The 21195-nt window shown below is 42.2% G+C and overlaps 1 protein-coding gene across 4 annotated transcripts in view; it reads right to left on the reverse strand.

Annotated features, from left to right (window-relative positions):
* OTUD7B (OTU deubiquitinase 7B) overlaps nt 1-21195 on the reverse strand; it is a 73067-nt gene that overhangs the window by 11920 nt on the left and 39952 nt on the right. For 3 of the 4 annotated variants that reach the window (XM_023213570.3, XM_023213569.3, XM_023213568.3), the window contains 5 exons: nt 18308-18496; nt 14528-14755; nt 12993-13094; nt 11419-11546; nt 6522-6634 (listed from right to left, as the gene is read on the reverse strand). In XM_023213570.3, the coding sequence (XP_023069338.1) occupies nt 6522-6634; nt 11419-11546; nt 12993-13094; nt 14528-14755; nt 18308-18496 (760 nt within the window). The remainder of the gene's footprint in view (nt 1-6521; nt 6635-11418; nt 11547-12992; nt 13095-14527; nt 14756-18307; nt 18497-21195) is intronic. The other variant, XM_023213571.3, reaches the window with a different exon arrangement.

Below are 21195 nucleotides of genomic sequence, written 5' to 3' on the forward strand. Positions count from 1 at the left end.
GTAGGTTGTAAAAATTTTCTCATATTCTGTAGGTTGCCTGTTCACTCTGATGGTGGTTCCTTTTCCTGTGCAGAAGCTCTTTAGTTTAATTAGATCCCATTTGTCTATTTGGGCTTTTGTTGCCATTGCTTTTGGTGTTTTAGACATGAAGCCCGTGCCCATGCCTGTGTCCTGAATGGTATTGCCTAGGTTTTGTTCTAGGGTTTTTATGGTTGTAGGTCTAACATTTAAGTCTTTAATCCATCTTGAATTAATTTTTGTATAAGATGTAAGGAAGGGATCCAGTTTCAGCTTTCTACTTATGGCTAGCCAGTGTTCCCAGCACCATTTATTAAATAGGGAATCCTTTCCCCATTTCTTGTTTTTGTCAGGTCTGTCAAAGATCAGATGGTTGTACATGTGTGGTATTATTTCTGAGGGCTCTGTTCTGTTCCATTGGTCTACATCTCTGTTTTGGTGTCAGTACCATGCTGTTTTGGTTACTGTAGGCTTGTAGTATAGTTTGAAGTCAGGTAGCACGATGCCTCCAGTTTTGTTCTTTTGGCTTAGGATTGTCTTGGCAATGAGGGCTCTTTTTCGGTTCCATACGGACTTTAAAGTAGTTTTTTCCAATTCTGTGAAGAAAGTCATTGGTAGCTTGATGGGGATGGCATTGAATCTATAAATTACCTTGGGCAGTATGGCCATTTTCACGGTATTGATTCTTCCTACCCATGAGTATGGAATGTTCTTCCATTTGTTTGTGTCCTCTTTTATTTTGTTGAGCAGTGATTTGTAGTTCTTGAAGAGGTCCTTCATATCCCTTGTAAGTTGGATTCCTAGGTATTTTATTCTCTTTGAAGCAATTGTGAATGGGAGTTCACTCATGATTTGGCTGTCTATTATTGCTGTATAAGAATGTGATTTTTGCACATTGATTTTGTATCCTGAGACTTTGCTGAAGTTGCTTATCAGCTTAAGGAGATTTTAGGCTGAGACGATGGAGTTTTCTAAATATACAATCATGTCATCTGCAAACAGGGACAATTTGACTTCCTCTTTTCCTAATTGGATACCCTTTATTTATTTCTCCTGCCTGATTGCCCTGGCTAGAACTTCTAACACTATGTTGAATAGGAGTGGTGAGAAAGGGCATCCCTGTCTTGTGCCAGTTTTCAAAGGGAATGCTTCCAGTTTTTGCCTATTCAGTATGATACTGGCTGTGGGTTTGTCATGAATAGCTCTTATTATTTTGAGATATGTCTCATTAATATATAGTTTATTGAGTTTTTAGCATGAAGAGCTGTTGAATTTTGTCGAAGGTCTTTTCTGCATCTACTGAGATAATCATGTGGTTTTTGTCTTTGGTTCTGTTTATATGATGGATTATGTTTATTCATTTGCATATGTTGAACTAGTCTTGCATCCCAGGGATGAAGCCAACTTGATCTTGGTGGATAAGATTTTTGATGTGCCGCTGGATTCAGTTTGCCAGTATTCTATTGAGGATTTTTGCATCAATGTTCATCAGGGATATTGGTCTAAAATTCTTTTTTGTTGTGTCTCTGCCAGGCTTTGCTATCCGGATGATGCTGGCCTCATAAAATGAGTTAGGGAGGATTCCCTCTTTTTCTATTGATTGGAATAGTTTCAGAAGGAATGGTACCAACTCCTCCTTGTACCTCTGGTAGAATTCGGCTGTGAATCCGTATCATCCTAGACTTTTTTTGGTTGGTAGGCTATTAATTATTGCCTCAATTTCAGAGTCTGCTATTGGTCTATTCAGGGATTCAACTTCTTCCTGGTTTAGTTTTGGGAGGGTGTATGTGTCCAGGAATTTATCCATTTCTTCTAGATTTTCTAGTTTATTTGCATAGAGGTGTTTATAGTATTCTCTGATGGTAATTTGTATTTCTGTGGGATCGGTGGTGATATCCCCTTTATCATTTTTTAGTACGTCTATTTGATTCTTCTCTCTTCTTCATTAGTCTTGCTAGTGGTCTATCAATTTTGTTGATCTTTTCAAAAAAACAGCTCCCGGATTCATTGATTTTTTGAAGGGTTTTTTGTATCTCTATCTCCTTCAGTTCTGCTCTGATCTTAGTTATTTCTTGCCTTCTGCTAGCTTTTGAATGTGTTTGCTCTTGCTTCTCTAGTTCTTTTAATTGTGATGTGACGGTGTCAATTTTAGATCTTTCCTGCTTTCCCTTGTGAGCATTTAGTGCTACAAATTTCCCTCTACACACTGCTTTAACTGTGTCCCAGAGATTCCGGTATGTTGTGCCTTTGTTCTCATTGGTTTCAAAGAACATCTTTATTTCTCCCTTCATTTCGTTATGTACCCAGTAGTCATTCAGGAGCAGGTTGTTCAATTTCCATGCAGTTGAGCAGTTCTGAGTGAGTTTCTTAATCCTGAGTTATAATTTGATTACACTGTGGTCTGAGAGACAGTTTGTTATAATTTCTGTTCTTTTACATTTGCTGAGAAGTGCTTTACTTGCAACTATGTGGTCAGTTTCGGAATAACTGCAATGTGGTGCTAAGAAGAATCTATATTCTGTTGATTTGAGGTGGAGAGTTCTGGAGATGTCTATTAGGTCTGCTTGGTGCAGAGCTGAGTTCAAGTCCTGGATATCATTATTAACTTTCTGTCTCCATCTGTCTAATGTTGACAGTGGGGTATTAAAGTCTCCCATTATTATTGTATGGGAGCCTAAGTCTCCTTGTAGGTCTCTAAGGATTTGTTTTATGAATCTGGGTGCTCCTGTATTGGGTGCATATATATTTAAGATAGTTAGCTCTTCCTGTTGAATCGATCCCTTTACCATTATGTAATGGCGTTCCTTGTCTCTTTTGATCTTTGTTGGTTTAAAGTCTGTTTTATCAGAGACTAGAATTGTAACCCCTGCTTTCTTGTTTTCCATTTGCTTGGTAGATCTTCCTCCATCCCTTTATTTTGAGCCTATGTGTGTCTCTGCACCTGAGATGAGTCTTGACTCTTTATCCAATTTGCCAGTCTGCATCTTTTACTTGGAGCATTTAGCCCATTTACATTTAAGGTCAATACTGTTATGTGTGAATTTGATCCTGTCATTATGATGTTAGCTGGTTATTTTGCTTGTTAGTTGATGCAGTTTCTTCCTAGCATCCATGGTCTTTACATTTTGGCATGTTTTTGCAGTGGCTGGTACCGGTTGTTCCTTTCCATGTTTAGTGCTTCCTTCAGGAGCTCTTGTAAGGCAGGCCTAGTGGTGACAAAATCTCTCAGCATTTGCTTGTCTGTAAAGGATTTTATTTCTCATTCACTTATGAAGCTTAGTTTGGCTGGATATGAAATTCTGGGTTGAAAATTCTTTTCTTTAAGAATGTTGAATATTGGCCGCCACTCTCTTCTGGCTTGTAGTGTTTCCGCTGAGAGATCTGCTGTTAGTCTGATGGGTTTCCCTTTGTGGGTAACCCGACCTTTCTCTCTGACTGCCCTTAACATTTTTTCCTTCATTTCTACTTTGGTGAATCTGACAATTATGTATCTTGGAGTTGCTCTTCTCAAGGAGTATCTTTGTGGTGTCCTCTGTATTTCCTGAATTTGAATGTTGGAAATTCAATGCTAGGTTGGGGAAGTTCTCCTGAATAATATCCTGAAGAGTGTTTTCCAGCTTGGTTCCATTCTCCCCGTCATTTTCAGGTACACCAATCAGACATAGATTTGGTCTTTCCACATAGTCCTATATTTCTTGGAGGCTTTATTCGTTTCTTTTTACTCTTTTTCTCTGAACTTCTCGCTTCATTTCATTCATTTGATCTTCAGTCACTGACACCCTTTCTTCCCCTTGATCGAATTGGCTACTGAAGCTTGTGCAAGCGTTGCGTAGTTCTCTTGCCATGGTTTAAAGCTTCATCAGGTCATTTAAAGTCTTCTCTACGTTGTTTATTCTAGTTAGTCATTCGTCTAATCTTTTTTCAAGGTTTTTAGCTTCTTTGTGATGGGTTCGAACATCCTCCTTTAGCTCAGAGTTTGTTATTACCAATCCTCTGAAGCCTTCTCTCAACTTGTCAAAGTCATTCTCCATCCAGCTTTTTTCTATTGCTGGAGAGGAGCTGCGTTCCTTTGGAGGAGAAGAGGCACTCTGATTTTTAGAATTTTCAGCTTTTCTGCTCTGGTTTCTCCCCATCTTTGTGGTTTTATCTACCTTTGGTCTTTGATGATGGTGATGTACAGATGGGGTTTTGGTGTGGATGTCCTTTCTGTTTGTTAGTTTTCCTTCTAATAGTCAGGACCCTCAGCTGCAGGTCTGTTGGAGTTTGCTGGAGGTCCACTCCAGACCCTGTTTGCCTGGGTATCACTAGTGGAGGCTGCAGAACAGCAAATACTGCAGAACGGTAAATGTTCCTGCCTGATCTTTCCTCTGGAAGCTTCGTCTCAGAGCGGCACCCAGCTGTATGAGATGTTAGTTGGCCCCTACTGGGAGGTGTCTCCCAGTTAGGCTACTCGGGGTCAGGGACCCACTTGAGGAGGCAGTCTGTCTGTTCTCAGATCTCGAACTCCATGCTGGAAGAACCACTACTCTCTTCAAAGCTGTCAGACAGGGATGTTTAAGTCTGCAGAAGTTTCTGCTGCCTTTTGTTCAGCTATGCCCTGCCCACAGAAGTGGAGTCTACAGAGGCAGGCAGGCCTCCTTGAGCTGCGGTGGGCTCCCCCCAGTTCGAGCTTCCCAGTCGCTTTGTTTACCCACCCAAGCCTCAGTAATGGCGGATGCCCCTCCCCCAGCCTCGCTGCCACCTTGCAGTTCAATCTCAGACTGCTGTGCTAGCAGTAAGCAAGGTTCCATGGGCGTGGGACCCTCCGAGCCAGGCACGGGATATAATCTCCTGGTGTGCCATTTGCTAAGACCATTGGAAAAGCGCACTATTAGGGTGGGAGTGTTCCAATTTTCCAGGTACCGTCTGTCACAGCTTCCCTTGGCTAGGAAAGGGAATTCACCAACCCCTTGCACTTCCCAGGTGAGGTGATGCCCCGCCCTGCTTCAGCTCACACTCTGTGGGCTACACCCACTGTCCGACAAGCCCCAGTGAGATGAACCTGGTACCTCAGTTGGAAATGCAGAAATCATCCCTCTTCTGCGTCACTAAGCTGGGAGCTGTAGATTGGAGCTGTTCCTATTCAGCCATCTTCAACACATGGTCAATCTTGTTTCACTACATCTCAAATCTATTTACCTACCTCCCCCACCACGGGCTCCCACCAGATTATTTTGAAGCAAATCCTGGACATTATATAATTTCATCCATTTTTATTTTATTTCAGTTTCTATCTCTAAAAAAATAAAGGACTACCTTTTTATTATTTTTTTTTTTTTGAGATGGAGTCTCACTCTGTCGCCAGGGCTGGAGTACAGTGGCGTGATCTCAGCTCACTGCAATCTCTGTCTCCTGGCTTCAAGCAATTCTCCTGCCTCAGCCTCTCAAGTAGCTGGGATTACAGCCACCCAGCACCATGCCCAGCTAATTTTTTGTATTTTCAGTAGAGACGGGGTTTCACCATGTTGGCCAGGCTGGTCTCGAATTCCCAACCACCTTGGCCTCCCAAAGTGCTGGGATTATAGGCATGAACCACTGCACCTGGCCAGGACTACCTTTTTAAACAACCACTATACCATTAATATCACACTTTATAATTTTAACAGTAATCAAACACAGAGACATTGTTCACATTTCCTTAATTGTGCACCACCATGCCTGGCTAATTTTCTTTCTTTTTTTTTTTTTTTTGGAAAGATGTGGTCTCACTGGCCAGGCATGGTGGCTCACGCCTGTAATCCCAGCACTTTGGGAGGCCAAGGTAGGTGGATCACTTGAGGCCAGGAGTTTGAGATCACCCTGGCCAAAATGGTGAAACCCCGTCTCTAATAAAGACATGAAAATTAGCTGGGCGTGCTGGCACACACCTGTAGTCCCAGCTACTTGGGAGGTTGAAACAGAGAATCACTGGAACCCGGGAGGCAGAGGTTGCAGTGAGCAGAGATCACACCACTGCACTGCAGCCTGGGCAACAGAGTGAGACTCTGTCTCAAAACAAATTAAAAAATAAATAAAAAATAAAAGAAAAAAAAAAGAAATGGGGTCTCACTATGTTACCCAGGCTGGTTTCAAACTCCTGGGCTCACGCGATCCTCCTGCCTCAGCCTTTCAAAGTGCTGAGATTACAGGCGTGAGACACCGCACCCAGCCTGATATGTCTTTTTACTGCATTTAAACCTACAAGTTCCTTGTCCCTTTTTATTTTCCTTGCAGTTTACTTACTGAAGATACTGGGTCATTTGTCCCGAAGTTTCCAAAGTCTAGATGAGCTACTTTATATCCCAGTTCAATAGTGAACTACCTGTAGTTCCTAAACATCATGTTGTTACACTTTTGTGCCGTTAGCATAGCTCCTCTCTTTCCTTCTAATATCCTCTTAGCCCAGCGCTCTCTAGACAGTGGGCTGTGGAAGCCCAGTGGGGACTCTATGAAGGTTTCCCGCTCCCCCACTTAGCCATACTTACCCACCACAGTTGGCTCCATTGGTACCTAGATGCATTCGGGGTTCACTTGAGGCAAGCTTGATCAGTTCATTCCACTCCTTCTGCCATTCATCCTCTGTATATACCAGCCCTGACTGTGTGAAGGACAGGCAGGGAACATTGGGCAATTAGAGGCTGGTTTCTAAGAGGCAATACCTATTCTACCTTACTCACTGCTACTCCACTCCCTAATCCATTAGCACTTGGTTTACAAATTATACTACAAAGTCAAATCTCTTCCCTTTTTTACAGTCAAGATCCATGAACAAATAGTCTATGACTATTACACTTCATCATCCATTCTTTTTGGACCTATTGCAATCTGTCCCGTTTCTGCCCTCCATCCTGCTCACCCACTTGCCACATACCATTTCACCTACCTGATTTTGGCAAAGAACAATGACCTTCTAATTGCCAAATTCAGTGGACCCTGGTTCTTATCTTAGCCTTCCCGCAGGTTATTTTCCTTTTTAAATTTTTCTTCACCATTAGCTTCCATAAGATTGCTTACTATTTCTCTAAACTCTGTCTGCCCCCAAATCAGTAGTGGTGTGTCAATGATTTTCGCCTTGGTTCCCTCTGGGTGATCTCTTCTACTGCCATAATCTCACTCACTACCATCTGTATGGTATATACCATCTATCTCCAATCCAGATTTATTAATTTCTTTTCTTTTTTCTTTTCTTTTCTTTTTTTTTTTTTTTTCCAGACACAGTCACCCAGGCTGGAGTGCAATGGCACAATCTTGGCTCACTGTAACCTTCACCTCCCGGGTTCAAATGATTCTCCTGCCTCAGCCTCCCTAGTAGCTGGGATTACAGCACCCACCAACATGCCCAGCTAATTTTTGTATTTTTAGTAGAGACAGGCTTTCACCATGTTGGCCAGGCTGGTCGCGAACTCCTGACCTGGTGATCCATCCACCTCAGCCACCCAAAATGCTGTGATTACAGGCATGAGCCACTGCACCCAGTCTAGACTTCTTAATTTCTATATTCATATATCCAGCTACCTACTGGAGAATGCCACCTGCCCATGGCTACCTCAACTCTGTAGAGTCAAAATAGAACTCCTGTTTTTTCCCAAACCCACTCTTCTTCCTATTTTCCTACCTTAGTGAATAGTACCAACTATCACCCAAACATCCAAGCTCAAAACCAAGGAATTATCTAATATTCCTCTCTTTCTTTCACCCACCCCACACCTGGATACCTTCCTTTTTTTTTTTTTTTTTTGAGATGGAGTCTCACTCTGTCGCCCAGGCTGGAGTACAGAGGAGCAATCTCGGCTCACTGCAACCTCCACCTCCTGGGTTCAAGCGATTCTCCTGCCTCAGCCTCCCAAATAGAAACGCTGCATACAAAGCCAACTTCCTGGTCCCTACCCACTTCTCTAGTCAGATATATCTCATGAATTAGCTGTAGTTCCTGAAATGTACCATGTTTGTTTTATACCACTAAGTTGTTCCTTCTGCCTGGAGTAGCTCACTTTCTACTGACCTTGTGAACAATTCCTCAACTTTTAGGACAGAACCCAAGTATCATTCCTCTCAATAGTCTCCTAAATCTCCCTTGGTAGTCAACCACTCCTTCCTTTGTATCCTCTCTCCCTAACTGCTATAGAGTTGTTTTTTGTTGTTGTTGTTTTTGTTTGTTTGTTTTGAGACAAAGTCTTGCTCTGTCACCCAGGATGGAGTGCAGTGGCATGATCTTGGCTCACTGCAACCTCTACCTCTCAGGTTCAAGCAATTCTCCTGCCTCAGCCTCCTGAGTAGCTGGGACTACACGTGCATGCCACCATGCCTGGCTAGTTTTGTATTTTTAGTAGAGACGGGGTTTCACCATGTTGGCCAGGCTAGTCTCGAACTACTAACAGGTAATCCACCTGCCTTGGCCTCCCAAAGTGCTGGGATTACAGGCATGAGCAACCGCACCCGGCCGGCATTAACTGCTACAGAGACGTCTATCATAAGAGTTATACATGTTATAACCTGCTGCAATTATATATTTACATGTCCATCTTCTCCTCTACTCTAGGATCAGGTTTTATGCAATACGCCCAAGGTCTATTTTGTGATTGTAATCAATAAACATATGCTAAGTGAAACTACAATTTTTACCAAAGGAGAGCAGGCAATGGTACAAGCAATTTTAAAATACATTGGCTTTAGGATGTATATAATGATAAGAGAAATAAGTTTACCTTATTCATTTTATTTGGCTGACATTAGTATTAAAATGAGTCTACACTGCTTAACCGCACACTGACAGAGTAGAAGGAATCACTGGAAACATGAGGGGGACTGGGAACAAATTTAATTGGAAATCTTTTAATGACACAGCTATTTTCAATTTGTAAAATGCTATCACAAATTTTACTTCAATTAAAAATAAAGAGAGCAGGCCGGGCGCGGTGGCTCACACCTGTAATCCCAGCACTCTGGGAGGCCAAGGCGGGTGGATCACGAGGTCAGGAGATTGAGACCATCCTGGCTAACACGGTGAAACTCCGTCTCTACTAAAAAATACAAAAAATTAGCCGGGCGTAGTGGCGGGCGCCTGTAGTCCCAGCTACTTGGGAGACTGAGGCAGGAGAATGGCGTGAACCCAGGAGGCAGAGTTTGCAGCGAGCAGAGATCGTGCCACTGCACTCCAGCCTGGGCGACAGAGCAAGACTCTGTCTCATAAATAAATAAACAAACAAACAAACAAACAAATAAATAAATAAATAAATAAATAGAGCAATGCCCAAGTTCTATATGGAGTGCTGCAGTCACTCCAATAGACGCATCCGGAGGGATCCGGCTCCCTCTTCCTCGCCTGGTTCTGCTTACTGTTATAATATACACAGCCACTAGATGGTGTACACTTCTAGCCTTAACATTTAAGAAACTATTACTGAACCTCACCACCAATTTCAACATAAAACAAGGAAGCCCAGGAAATCAAAACTTACTTAGTGTGGTTTTGGTACTGGGGAGCTAAAGGAAGCTTCCCAAGTTCATTATCCCCCTCCTACCATTCCCACTCCCAAGGTAGGTATAATGCTATGAATGGTCTAAGCTAGGACAATTATGAAGGCCACATTTTCAGTATGAACGTTCACTGTGATGAGCAAAAGGAGTAAAACGATCACTCCATTACTAGCCACTATTTTCTATGCATGTTGGGGACTTTGAGAGGGAAAGGCTGACTTTGAGAGGTTAAGGCTGGCTGGCCAAGGATAGAACTTGGGTATTTCTGGGTTTCCTGGTTAAATACCATAATAATCTAACCCCATCTTTAGAATAATAGCTGTAATTGCTTTAATAACTGAAATTGGGTACACTTATTTTCTGGCTGTTGCTGTCATTTCTACTTAATAGCTGGCATGTTTTGGTTTGGCTTTTTCTTGCTTCTGCAGTGGTTAAGGTTCCAGTATTATCTGAACTCAACAGTGAAGAGGACAAAGTTGACTACCACAAAACTGACTGCTGACTGGCTTTGGATTCTAAATTCTAGGCTAGCTCTAGCTTTTGGTGCCAATAAAGAATGTCACTTATGTGGCCTTGCCCCTATGGGTTTATTTCCCTCAGGAATCTTCCGGGGAAGACTGGCTGCTCAAGGACAGGATTCTGATCTTAATATCATCCTACTTTTAACAACTGGATTATATGTTTTTGAGGAAGAAACATAGCATGTTCTACTTACATATTAAATCTTCAGGACATAAAATACTAAATAACTAAAACAAAAAAAAACTCTTCTATATTGTCAGTTATGACAGAGCTGACTACTCTGTCATAAGCTGACTATTACAGTGGTGCAATTTTTCTCATTTCTCATAAAATGAGAAAAAAAGAAAGGTGGACAAAAAAGGAAAGCTTCTGAAGAGATACTGCCATATTAAATGCCAGAAAGATCCAGCCATAACATGGCAAAAAAAAAAAAAAAATAGATATACATAAAGAGCAGGAGATATAAACATTGGAGACAGAATCACAGGAAAAGGAAATATGGAGTCTCATTATTTTTATGTAAAGGCATAATGTCATTATTGAAGGGAAGTAATCGGCAAACTTTTTTTGTAAAGGGCCAGGTAGTCAATAAGTATGGGTTTTGCAGGCCATATGTTACTACTCCGCTGTTGGAGGAAGAAAGCAGTTACACGTGTAAACATCCAAGAAATGCGCAGGGCTGTGTTCTGATAAAAGTGGGGTTTTTTTGTTTTTTTGTTTTGTTTTTTTTTTTTTTTACAAAACAGCCATAGTTTGCCCAACCCATTTTGGAGAGGGCAAGTACAAACAATCTGTTGTTACTCCCTTATATAAGAGCAGCCTCAATATCTGTCAAACTCCTGAGAAGTACTGTTCAAACTCAATTAAATAGGTATGCTTTTTGTGTGTGTGTGATTAGAATGCTGGTTCCTTATGCTTTTTAAAATTTAAAATAAACTAAAACTGAGTATATGAAAAACAAATGGTATTTATGTCCAAAAAGATTTTTAAGTATTCACATTTCTATAGGGGCTGAAAACGTAAGCCTTTAAAAATTGATCTAGCCTTATTACAAGCAAAAAAAACAAAATACAAAAATCCTATGGAATTGTCATAACTCATTTTGCAAAATACTGCCACTAAAAGCTATAAAGCACCTACTGGGGGAAAAGCACATTGTTAGATCACCTCTCTGAAGGTCTCATGCCCACCACCAGTTCTCATGACCACATCAGAAGGCATTTACCCCACTGGTGTTAACTGCATTTTGTCCAGTTTTCAGGATCATAAGGGGAGTCACACTGACTTAAAACACTTGGAAATATTTTCTACTGGCAGGCACCAGGTAACTCTGGTAGCTCGGTAACTTTAGGAAACAAGGTGCTCCCACCCACACTCTCCCACCTCTTTATTCTGCTGTGTCTGCTGCCACCTCCAGCGCCTTTTCAATGCTTCCTTCTCGACTCCCTTCTCCATCAGTGCATACAAAGCTTTCCGCAGCATCAAGTCCCGATCATGGAAACCCCACATCCCTGTGGCAAGAAAGCATAATGGTAAGATACCTCAGCTTGACTCTGCTGATTGTTGTATTTTTAGTAGAGACAGGGTTTCACCATGTTGACCAGGCTAGTCTCGAACTCCTGGCCTCAAGTGACCCCCCCGCCTTTTACCCTCCCAAAGTGCTGGGATTACAGGTGTGAGCCATGGCACCAGGCTGCAAATAATATATTAAGTTGTAAGCTGACTTAATTTTTTGTTTATTTGGTTTTTTTGTGGTTTTTATTTTGTTGTTGTTGTTGTTTTGAGACAGAGTTTCGCTCTGTCCCCCAGGCTGGAGTGCCATGTGTGTTCTTGGCTTACCGCAACCTCCGCCTCCCGTGTTCAAGAGATTCTCCTGCCTCAGCCTCCCGAGTAGCTGGGATTACAGGTGCCCACCAACATAACCGGCTAATTTCTGTATTTTTAGTAGATACAGGGTTTCACGGTGTTGGCCAGGCTGGTCTTGAACTCCCGACCTCAGGTGATCAGCCCACCTTGGCCTCCCAAAGTGCTGGGATTACAGGTGTGAGCCACCACGCCTGGCTTTTTATTTACTTATTTATTTAGTTTTTGAGACAGAGTCTTGCTCTGTTGCTCAGGCTGCAGTACAGCGGTGCGATCTCGGCTCACTCACTGCAACCTCCGTTCCCCAGATTCAATGATTCTCCTGCCTCAGCCTCCCTAGTAGCTGGAATTACAGGCACCTGCCACCATGCCCAGCTAATTTTTATATTTTTAGTAAAGACGAGGTTTCACTGTGTTGGCCAGGCTGGTCTCAAACTCCTGGCCTCAAGTGATCTGCCCACCTTGGCCTCCCACAATGTTGGAATTATAGGCGTGAGCCACTGCACCCAGCCCTTACTTTAAATGTTAAGCCTATTTACAGCGGGGCATGGTGGCTCCCACCTGTAATCCCAGCTACTTGGGAGGCTGAGGCAGGAGAATCACTTGAACCCAGGGGTGGAGGTTGCAGTGAGCCAAGATCATGCCACTGTACTCCAGCCTGGGCAACAGACTGAGACTCCATCTCAAAAACTAAATAAATAAAATAAAGTAAGTGTGTGTTACAAAGGACTGCTAAAAACGTATCTTTTTCATACACCAAAAGAATGAATATCAAGTAGAATTGTACATATACACACACATCAAGCTATACATTGCTGGCTTACTCCTACTCATTACTCTTGGGGTCAGCTTTCAAAGCCAGCCCAAGCTAGTATCTGTGCTCTCTTCACTATCTCACTCACAAAGGTAGGGCTCACTCCCATTTCCTGTTGTGCCAACATAAACACACAGACACGCACATATGCATGCACAATCTTGCTCTGAACCATCATTTCTGCCTAAGATCAAGGTTGTCTGGATCAAGTCCTACACATGAGATTTGACTCAACTGCTTCCTTTCTGCAGGCGAATGGAGGACTGCTTTCAAGACTCACCAAGGGAGGCTGCATGCAGGAGACAGTTCCCATCTCCAGTAGTTGCCAAAGGAAGCAGCCTCTGACACGTGGGATCCACACTCACCCACCAGTTCAAACGCCCTGTAGAAACAAGATATTGGAGGAAAAGGAGATTATCCACGAAGTCTTCCCACCTTCCTATTTCTAAAACAGACTCCAAAGCAGCCTCCTCTAGGAGGCCTACCCAGAATAAAACCATCACTCGATTACTCTTTATATCTTCTTCACTTATATCTAGTCAGTCAGAATCTTATGAGCACAATTGGTTAGATCAGTGAGTAGGGTCAATTTTGTCCCAAAGGGACACTAGCAATGACTGAAGATATGTTTGCATGTCACAACTGGTCGTGGGATGCTACTGGTATCTAATGGGCAGAGGTCAGGGATGCTGCTAACCTGATATAATGCACAAGGCAGCTTGCAAAACAAAGAATTATCTAGACCAAAATGTCAGTAGTACCAAGGTTGAGAAACCCTGGGTTAAATGATGAGGCTAAGGACATAAGTTGAAACCGTTGACTGCTTGGACTGGCTCTGATTCCTTCCCTCCACTCAGGAGACCAGTATGTATCACAGCAACAAACCTCAGCAAAAACCCATCATGAACAAAACAAAAACAACTCAAAGCATGTATTTAAGGTGTCTTATGAGTATCATCTGCATATATGACAGCATGTCAGCATGTGTGGGGTGTGACTTTAAAGGAATAAGCAATAAGATAAAATACACAAAACACCCAAAAAAAACCTCTTAATTCCATACAGTCATCCCACAATTGCCAACCCATTATTTACATGAGGAAAATATTTTATGAGTGATGTGTAAGTTTTCCTGAACTATTGCAGAGCATAGTTTCTTGAACTACTGAAAGAAAAACTGGCTTATAAACTCCCCAGACTTAAAATTATTAAGTTAGATAATTTACTAACTTAAAAAAACATTACAAATAGATGTATATGGTTAGTATACAAGGTTACGAAATGAAAAATAAAAGCTTCCTTTCCATGCCCTCATCTAACTCCAGTTCTTATCCCATGCAAGCATTTTAATGCCTGATTAGCTTTTCCAAAATTCACAGCTGCCTCACCCTGTAAGAATTAATTTTAACAATAATTTAAGATAAACACAATTACAAAGGTAAATACATTTGGGGGGATAGGTTCACTACTGTGCATCATCTACAGCATTGGTCATTTCTGTTCACAAGGGTGTTCCAGAGCCATTTATAATTAGTTGTATTTTTTTCATGTATTGATTTCTAGGTATTGATTCCTAGGCCTTTTCACATGTATATCTGGTTTCTCTTCCATCAAACAGGAAATTCCCAGAATAAAGTATCTAATCTGTATCCTTTCTTTAAGGACAGCACAAGTTTATCCCACTGACTCCTGACTTTGACTGCAATCAGATCACACACTTAAACTGGAAACTACCGATCAAGCCCAGCCCCTCCACAAGGCTGCCTGTAGGTGGAGAGTAGAGGGAAGAGCGTGGGAGGGGAAGCACTCACTGACCTGCCTGTTCCAAGGCAACCAGCATGGACTGCTCAATGAGGTCTCTCTCTATGAAGCTGCGGAAGTCTTCATTATACACAGTGAGATCTGGAAGCTGGAAGGCACAGATGGGCATTTCCAGGGGGTGCTCATTGCTCCCCCCACCCCCACCATTGGAGGAGACATGGGACCGGGCCAGGGAAACAATGCTGGAGCTGGCGTGGGAGATGCCCCTAGACAGGCGTTTTTCTGCAATGAGAAACGGAGTCACCTTAGAACACACCCAGCCCACTTGGAGAACTCTACACCGATGTGGTGATAGTTACCTCTCGACAGGGTTTACAGTCAGAGAAAAACTAAGTCTAACTGACTACTGAATTTCAGAATCCTTTTTCTGAAGCCAAATACAATTGGAGAAATAGAGAAAATATTTTTGCAGGCACTTACATTAGCACTAAATATCCATTCCTCTTTCTACCCTTGTTTGGAATTTGCCTGATCTTCCCCTCCCTCTGACTCTGTCTTCCTCCACTGCCATTATTTCCCAATGTGATAGGGACCTATTCATTTAGCAATTTGGTCATTGTTTGGTGGGAGGACAGGGAATAAGGGAAGTGAGGTTTCACTAGACTAGAGTTAGTCAAATAATCTCTCTGGTAATTTTCAGGGTCTTGGAAAATACCTTTTCTAAAGGGTATTTTCATTCTAGAAAGATTATAAAAGATTTTCATTATAGAAAAGAAAATCCTTTGGGAGGCCGAGGCAGGTCGATCACTTTAGGTCAGGAGTTCGAGACCAGCCTGGCCAACATGGTGAAACCCTGTCTCTATTAAAAATACAAAAATTAGCCGGGCATGGTGGTGTGCCCCTGTAATCCCAGCTACTCAGGAGGCTGAGGTGGGAAAATTGCTTGACCTAGGAGGTGGAGGCTGCAGGGAGCCGAGATCATAGCACTGCACTCTAGCCTGGGCAACAGAGCAAGACCCCATCTCAAAAAAAAAAAAAAGACAATCAACAATAAATCTTACACATTTGGGAACTTTCTTCCTACATCAATAACATTAATCTATATTGCTTACTACAACTTTTCTCAATACACATATTTATCAGAAATTTATAGGGACAGTTAATTCTTAACAGTCTATAGATGAGAGCAATAATACAGATAGTGCCCCACATCATTTCATTTGTTTTGAATACATGACACTTGTAATTCCCAAGCAGATATTCCATTGTGATTATAATTTGCTCAATGCAGTACTACAGTACATTTGTATGGCTTCAATTATGTAACGATTTAATGACGATCCAAAGGAGGCAAAATTTCAAAAGCATGTTGGGCCGTTCTTAATACAATATTTGCAATATATGATACACAAAATAAACTGAGTTGTCTAAAGTTATCTTATAGTGATGCTATTTTCAAAATATGTTTTAGTTTTGTTTTTTGTTTTTGTTCTTTAATTGAGACAGAGTCTCGCTCTGTCACTCAGGTTGGAGTGCAGTGCTGCAATCTCAGCTCACTGCGACCTCTGTCTCCCAGGTTCAAGTGATTCTCCTGCCTCAGCCTCTGAGTAGCTAGGATTACAGTCACACGCCACCACACCCAGCTAATTTTTTTTGTATTTTTAGTAGAGATGGGGTTTCTCCACGTTGTCCAGGCTGTTCTCCTCAAACTCCTGACCTCAGGTGATCTGCCAGCCTTGGCCTCCTAAAGTGCTGGGATTACAGGCGTAAGCCACCACGCCCACCTTAAAAATATTTTTTAGGTATTCATAGGCTGGGCATGGTGGCTCACACCTGTAATCCCAAAACTTTGGGAAGCCAAGGTAGAAGGATCACTTGAGCCCAGGAATTTGAGACCAGCCTGGGCAACAGAGTGAGACCCCATTTCTACAAAGAATCAAAAATTTAGCTAGGCGAGGTGGTGCATGCCCATGGTTCCAGCTACTTGGGAGGCTGAGGCGGTAAGATCCCTTGAGCCCAGGAGGTTTAGACTGTAGTGAGCTGTGTTCCGCCAGCCTCACTCCAGCCTTGGGGGACAGAGCAAGATCCTGCCTCAAAAACAGTACCACATGCCTATGGTAAAAAATCAATATACTATCAAAAGGTATCGAATGATTTCACAAGGAAGTCTTCTTCTCATTCAAAATTCCTGATCCCTTCCTCAGAGGCAAACTTTTGTATCCTTCTAGAAATTTTTATGCATACAGAAGCATATACAGGTTATGGTCGGGCGTGGTGTCTCACGCCTATAATCCTAGCACTTCAGGAGGCCAAGGCGGGCAGATGATGAGGTCAGGAGATCGACACCATCCCGGCTAACACAGTGAAACCCCATCTCTACTAAAAATGCATATACAGCTTTTAAAATCATCTTTTAAAACACAAATGAGAGAGTATACTACATACACTGTATTGCATCTCACCTTTTTGAAAAAAACTATATATATATTTTTATATGGAGTCTCACTCCATCACCCAGGCTGGAGTGCAGTAGCGCAATCTAGGTTTACTGCAACCTTTGCCTCCTGGGCTTAAGCAAGTGTCCTGCCTCAGCCTCCCGAGTAGCTGGGATTACAGGTGTGCATGACCATGACCAGCTAATTTTTGTAATTTTAGCAGAGACAGGGTTTCACCATGTAGGCCAGGCTGGTCTCGAACTCCTGACCTCAGGTGATCCACCAGCCTTGGCCTCGCAAATTGCGGGGATTACAGGTGTGAGCCACCATGCCCAGCCCCTTTCTGAATAGATTTTAGAAATTTTTCCAAAACAGTACACCAAGTTCTACCTAATTCTTTCTAATGACTGCAGAGTATTCCACAATATGGATGATTACAATTTTCTTAACCACTCCTTTACTAATGGACATTAAATGTTTTCAGGGATAGACGCGGTGGCTCACACCTGTAATCCCAGCACTTTGAGGCGCCAAGTCAGATGGATTGCCTCAAGGAAAAAAAAAAGTTTCAAGATGCAATTATTGCAAAATAATGCTGCTATGAATAACCTTATACGCTGCATTTATGTATTTCTTTTTTTAAATTTTTATTCATTTATTTATTTACTTTTTTGAGGCAGTCTAGCTCTGTCACCCAGGCTGGAGTGCAGTAGTGTAATCTCAGTTCACTGCAACCTCCGCCTCCCAAGTTCAAGCAATTCTCCTGCCTCAACCTCCCAAGTAGCTGGGATTACAGACATGTACCACCACGCCCAGCTAATGTTTGTATTTTTAATAGAGATGGGATTTCACCATGTTGGCCAGACTGGTCTTGAACTCCTGATCTCAGGTGATCTGCCTACCTCGGCCTCCCAAAGTGCTGGGATTACAGGCGTGAGCCACCACACCTGACCTTATGTATTTATTTAAAGGATACATATGTGCACACACACATATATGATAAATCGCTAGATATGAAATTGCTAAGTCAGAGTAGGTATGCATTTTAATTTTGATAGATATTGGCAAATATTAACAAATTACCCCCCAAAGAGGTAGTGGTTCTTTCAGTTCTACCTTTATGTGAACTTTATATCAACAAGGAGATTGTTATTCTCCTTCCTCTATTTCTTTCACAGTATCTGAGGAAGGCTTTTATATAGGATAACACTAAAGATGCAGAGATGCAGTGAGGGACTGCAGCACCTGAGCAGACTGAGGCTCCCTCAATCTGGGTTCAGCTGGGAGAAGGGGAAGAAACGTAATCACCTCCAATGAATCACTAGACTTTATGACTCCATTTAACAATCCCCTCCCTTCCTACTCTATATACGGAAACATTCCACAGTCACCCCAGTACCTTGAACGATGTCATCCTGCCGTTGGAGGATGGGTCGGGGAGGGCGAGTAGGCTCTCTGTCAGAAAATCCTTTCTCAGGGGTCCTGGAGCCACCAATCCCCTCACTAAAGGATGGGGGTAGGTTACCAGCATGGACTTGACGTAGCTGTTCAAAATCACTGAGGGCGGCACTTACATCCCAATTCTTTCCTGTCAGGAGACAAAGCAAAAAGCAAATTGTGCACCCATAGTATAGAAACACAAAGATCACACTAACTATCCTATCAAAACCAGCATGCAAATACGCATGCACATAATCATTCTTTTTTGCTTTACCCTGCTTTAATTTTCTTTATAACACTTCAATCTAACTTATCAAATGTCTTTACTTACTTATTTGTTGTCTATTTCCTAAGTAAGTGCCATGAAAATAGAAACTTTGTCCCTCTGAACTTAAAGATCTAGTAACCTAAAATTAAAACTTCCTTTTACAGATAAAAGTCTAGAGAAGTAAATTATTTGCCCAAAGTCACAGCTAGTTCACACCAGACCCAGCAGGACTCAAGCCCAGGTCTCCTAATTCTGAGATCCAAAGAGGTTCTTAGCCTACATGTACTCTAGTGTGCCCTAAACCACTAAACCTGCATATAAGATCATGGGCTTGTGCATTTTCTAGTGAAAGAGTTCATAGCTGTCATCAGCTTATCAAAGGAAACAGTATTTCCCCCAAATTTAAGAATCACCATTCTACTAAAGAAATGACCCTGAGGCCAGGCGAGGTGGCTCAAGCCTGTAATCCCAGCACTTTGGGAGGCCAAGACGGGCGGATCACGAGGTCAGGAGATCGAGACCATCCTGGCTAACATGGTGAAACCCGGTTTCTACTAAAAAATACAAAAAACTAGCCGGGTGAGGTGGCGGGCGCCTGTAGTCCCAGCTTCTCGGGAGGCTGAGGCAGGAGAATGGCGTAAACCCGGGAGGCGGAGCTTGCAGTGAGCTGAGATCCGGCCACTGCACTCCAGCCCAGGCGACAGAGCGAGACTCTGTCTCAAAAAAAAAAAAAAAAAGAAATGACCCTGAAAGATAAGATTTGTCATAATGGATTTTTCTGATGCTTTCTCCAGCTAAATTGCTCACACTTCTTTCTGTTCTATTCCATCTACCATCACCTTAATTCAATTCCTATCACCTACTGTCCTACCTCCAATCCATTCCAAAGAATCCCATGAGATTAATCTTTCTAAAGCACAGTTGTGATGCTTTTAGTTCCATAATCGAGATTTTTAATGGTTTACCACTGCCTACAGAATAAAACTCAGGCTCTTTGGCCTGATACTCAAGGCTTTACATGTCCTGGCCTACTTATCTGGCCTCTTCTCTGTGCTTCAATGTACTTATCCATGAAAATGCAGATGATAGTAACAGAACCAACCTCATAGAGTTGTTATCAAGATTAAATGAGCTGAAAGCACTTAGAATAGTGCTTGGTTTTACTTACAATTTTACACCTAAATCATGACTGATGATTTTACTTCTAAATCACTACATTAGCCAATTGTTCTGACTCCCTTTGCTCACTCTGTTCCAGTCATCACTGACCTTGCTGTTCCTAGAACATGCTAAGTCCACTCCTACTCCAGGGCCTTTCCACTGACTATTCCCTCTACCTAGAAGGTTCTTTCCCCAATATATCCACACAGACAACTCCTCATTAGCTTTAGGTATTTGCTTAAATATCACATTGTTAGTAAGGCCTACCCTGACTTAAAACTCACAACCCACTTCATCATTCCCTTTACTCTTCTCCATAGCACTTAACAGTTTATAATATACTTTATAATTTACTTAGTTATCACCTTTGTTGTTTATTGACCCTCTCTCCTGCTAGAACATGAAGGCAGGTATTTTTGTTTGTTTTGTTGGAGCATCCAGAACAGTACCTGGCACACAGTAGTTACTCAATAAATATTTGTTGAATTAATGGAGAACTCTTCTCCTGAATCAATGCATGAATGAGTGACATCTGCCTTGAGCATCAGATCTATACTTCCAACTGTCTGCAAATCTCCTTAAAATCAGGTCTTCCTAACAATCCACATGGCCAAATTGAGTATCCGTCATTTTCCTTCCCAAAACTTGCTGCGTCTCCTCTTCCTACGTTCCTTAAATCAGTAGTGGCATCACAATCCCTCCAGGCCCTGAAACTTCAGTCATTTTCAGCTCCTCAAGTTTCCTCAGATCACATTCTTCCTCTTCCCTCACCACCAAGTCAATCTTCACAGTTGTTTGTACCCCTAAAACATCTCTCAAATCCATTTCTTATTATCCATTTCCATTGCCACTGCCCCATTTGAGGTCCTCATAATCTTTACTTGGTCTTTGGTCTTTTAGGAAGGAATTCTCTATCTGATCTCTCTCCTCCTGATCTCTTTCCTCTCTAATTTGTTCTTTATAATATAAAAGATTACTTTTGATTTCTTTCTCTTCTTTTCTATTATCAGTATTGAACAGTCCTATTAGCCAGGTGTGGTGGTGTGTGCTTGTAGGCCTAGCTACTCAGGAGGCTGAGATGGGAGGCTCACTTGAGCCCAGGAGGCGGAGGTTGCAGTGAGCTAAGATCACACAACTGCACTTCTGCCCGGATGACAGAGTGAGACCCCATCTCATACAAAACAAAACAAAAACCGAACAGTCCTATTGAAATACAATCAGTTAACTTTTTGTTGTTGTTGTTGTTGTTTATGAGATGGAGTCTTGCTCTGATACCCAGGCTGGGGTGCAGTGGCACACTCTCGGCTCACTGGAACCTCCTCCTTCTGGATTCAAGCAATTCTCCTGCCTCAGTCTCTCAAGTAACTGCAATAACAGGCGCATGCCACCACTCCCAGCTAATTTTTGTGGGTTTTTTT

The sequence above is a fragment of the Piliocolobus tephrosceles genome, chromosome 1 (assembly GCF_002776525.5).
Source record: "Piliocolobus tephrosceles isolate RC106 chromosome 1, ASM277652v3, whole genome shotgun sequence".
NCBI lineage: Eukaryota > Metazoa > Chordata > Mammalia > Primates > Cercopithecidae > Piliocolobus > Piliocolobus tephrosceles.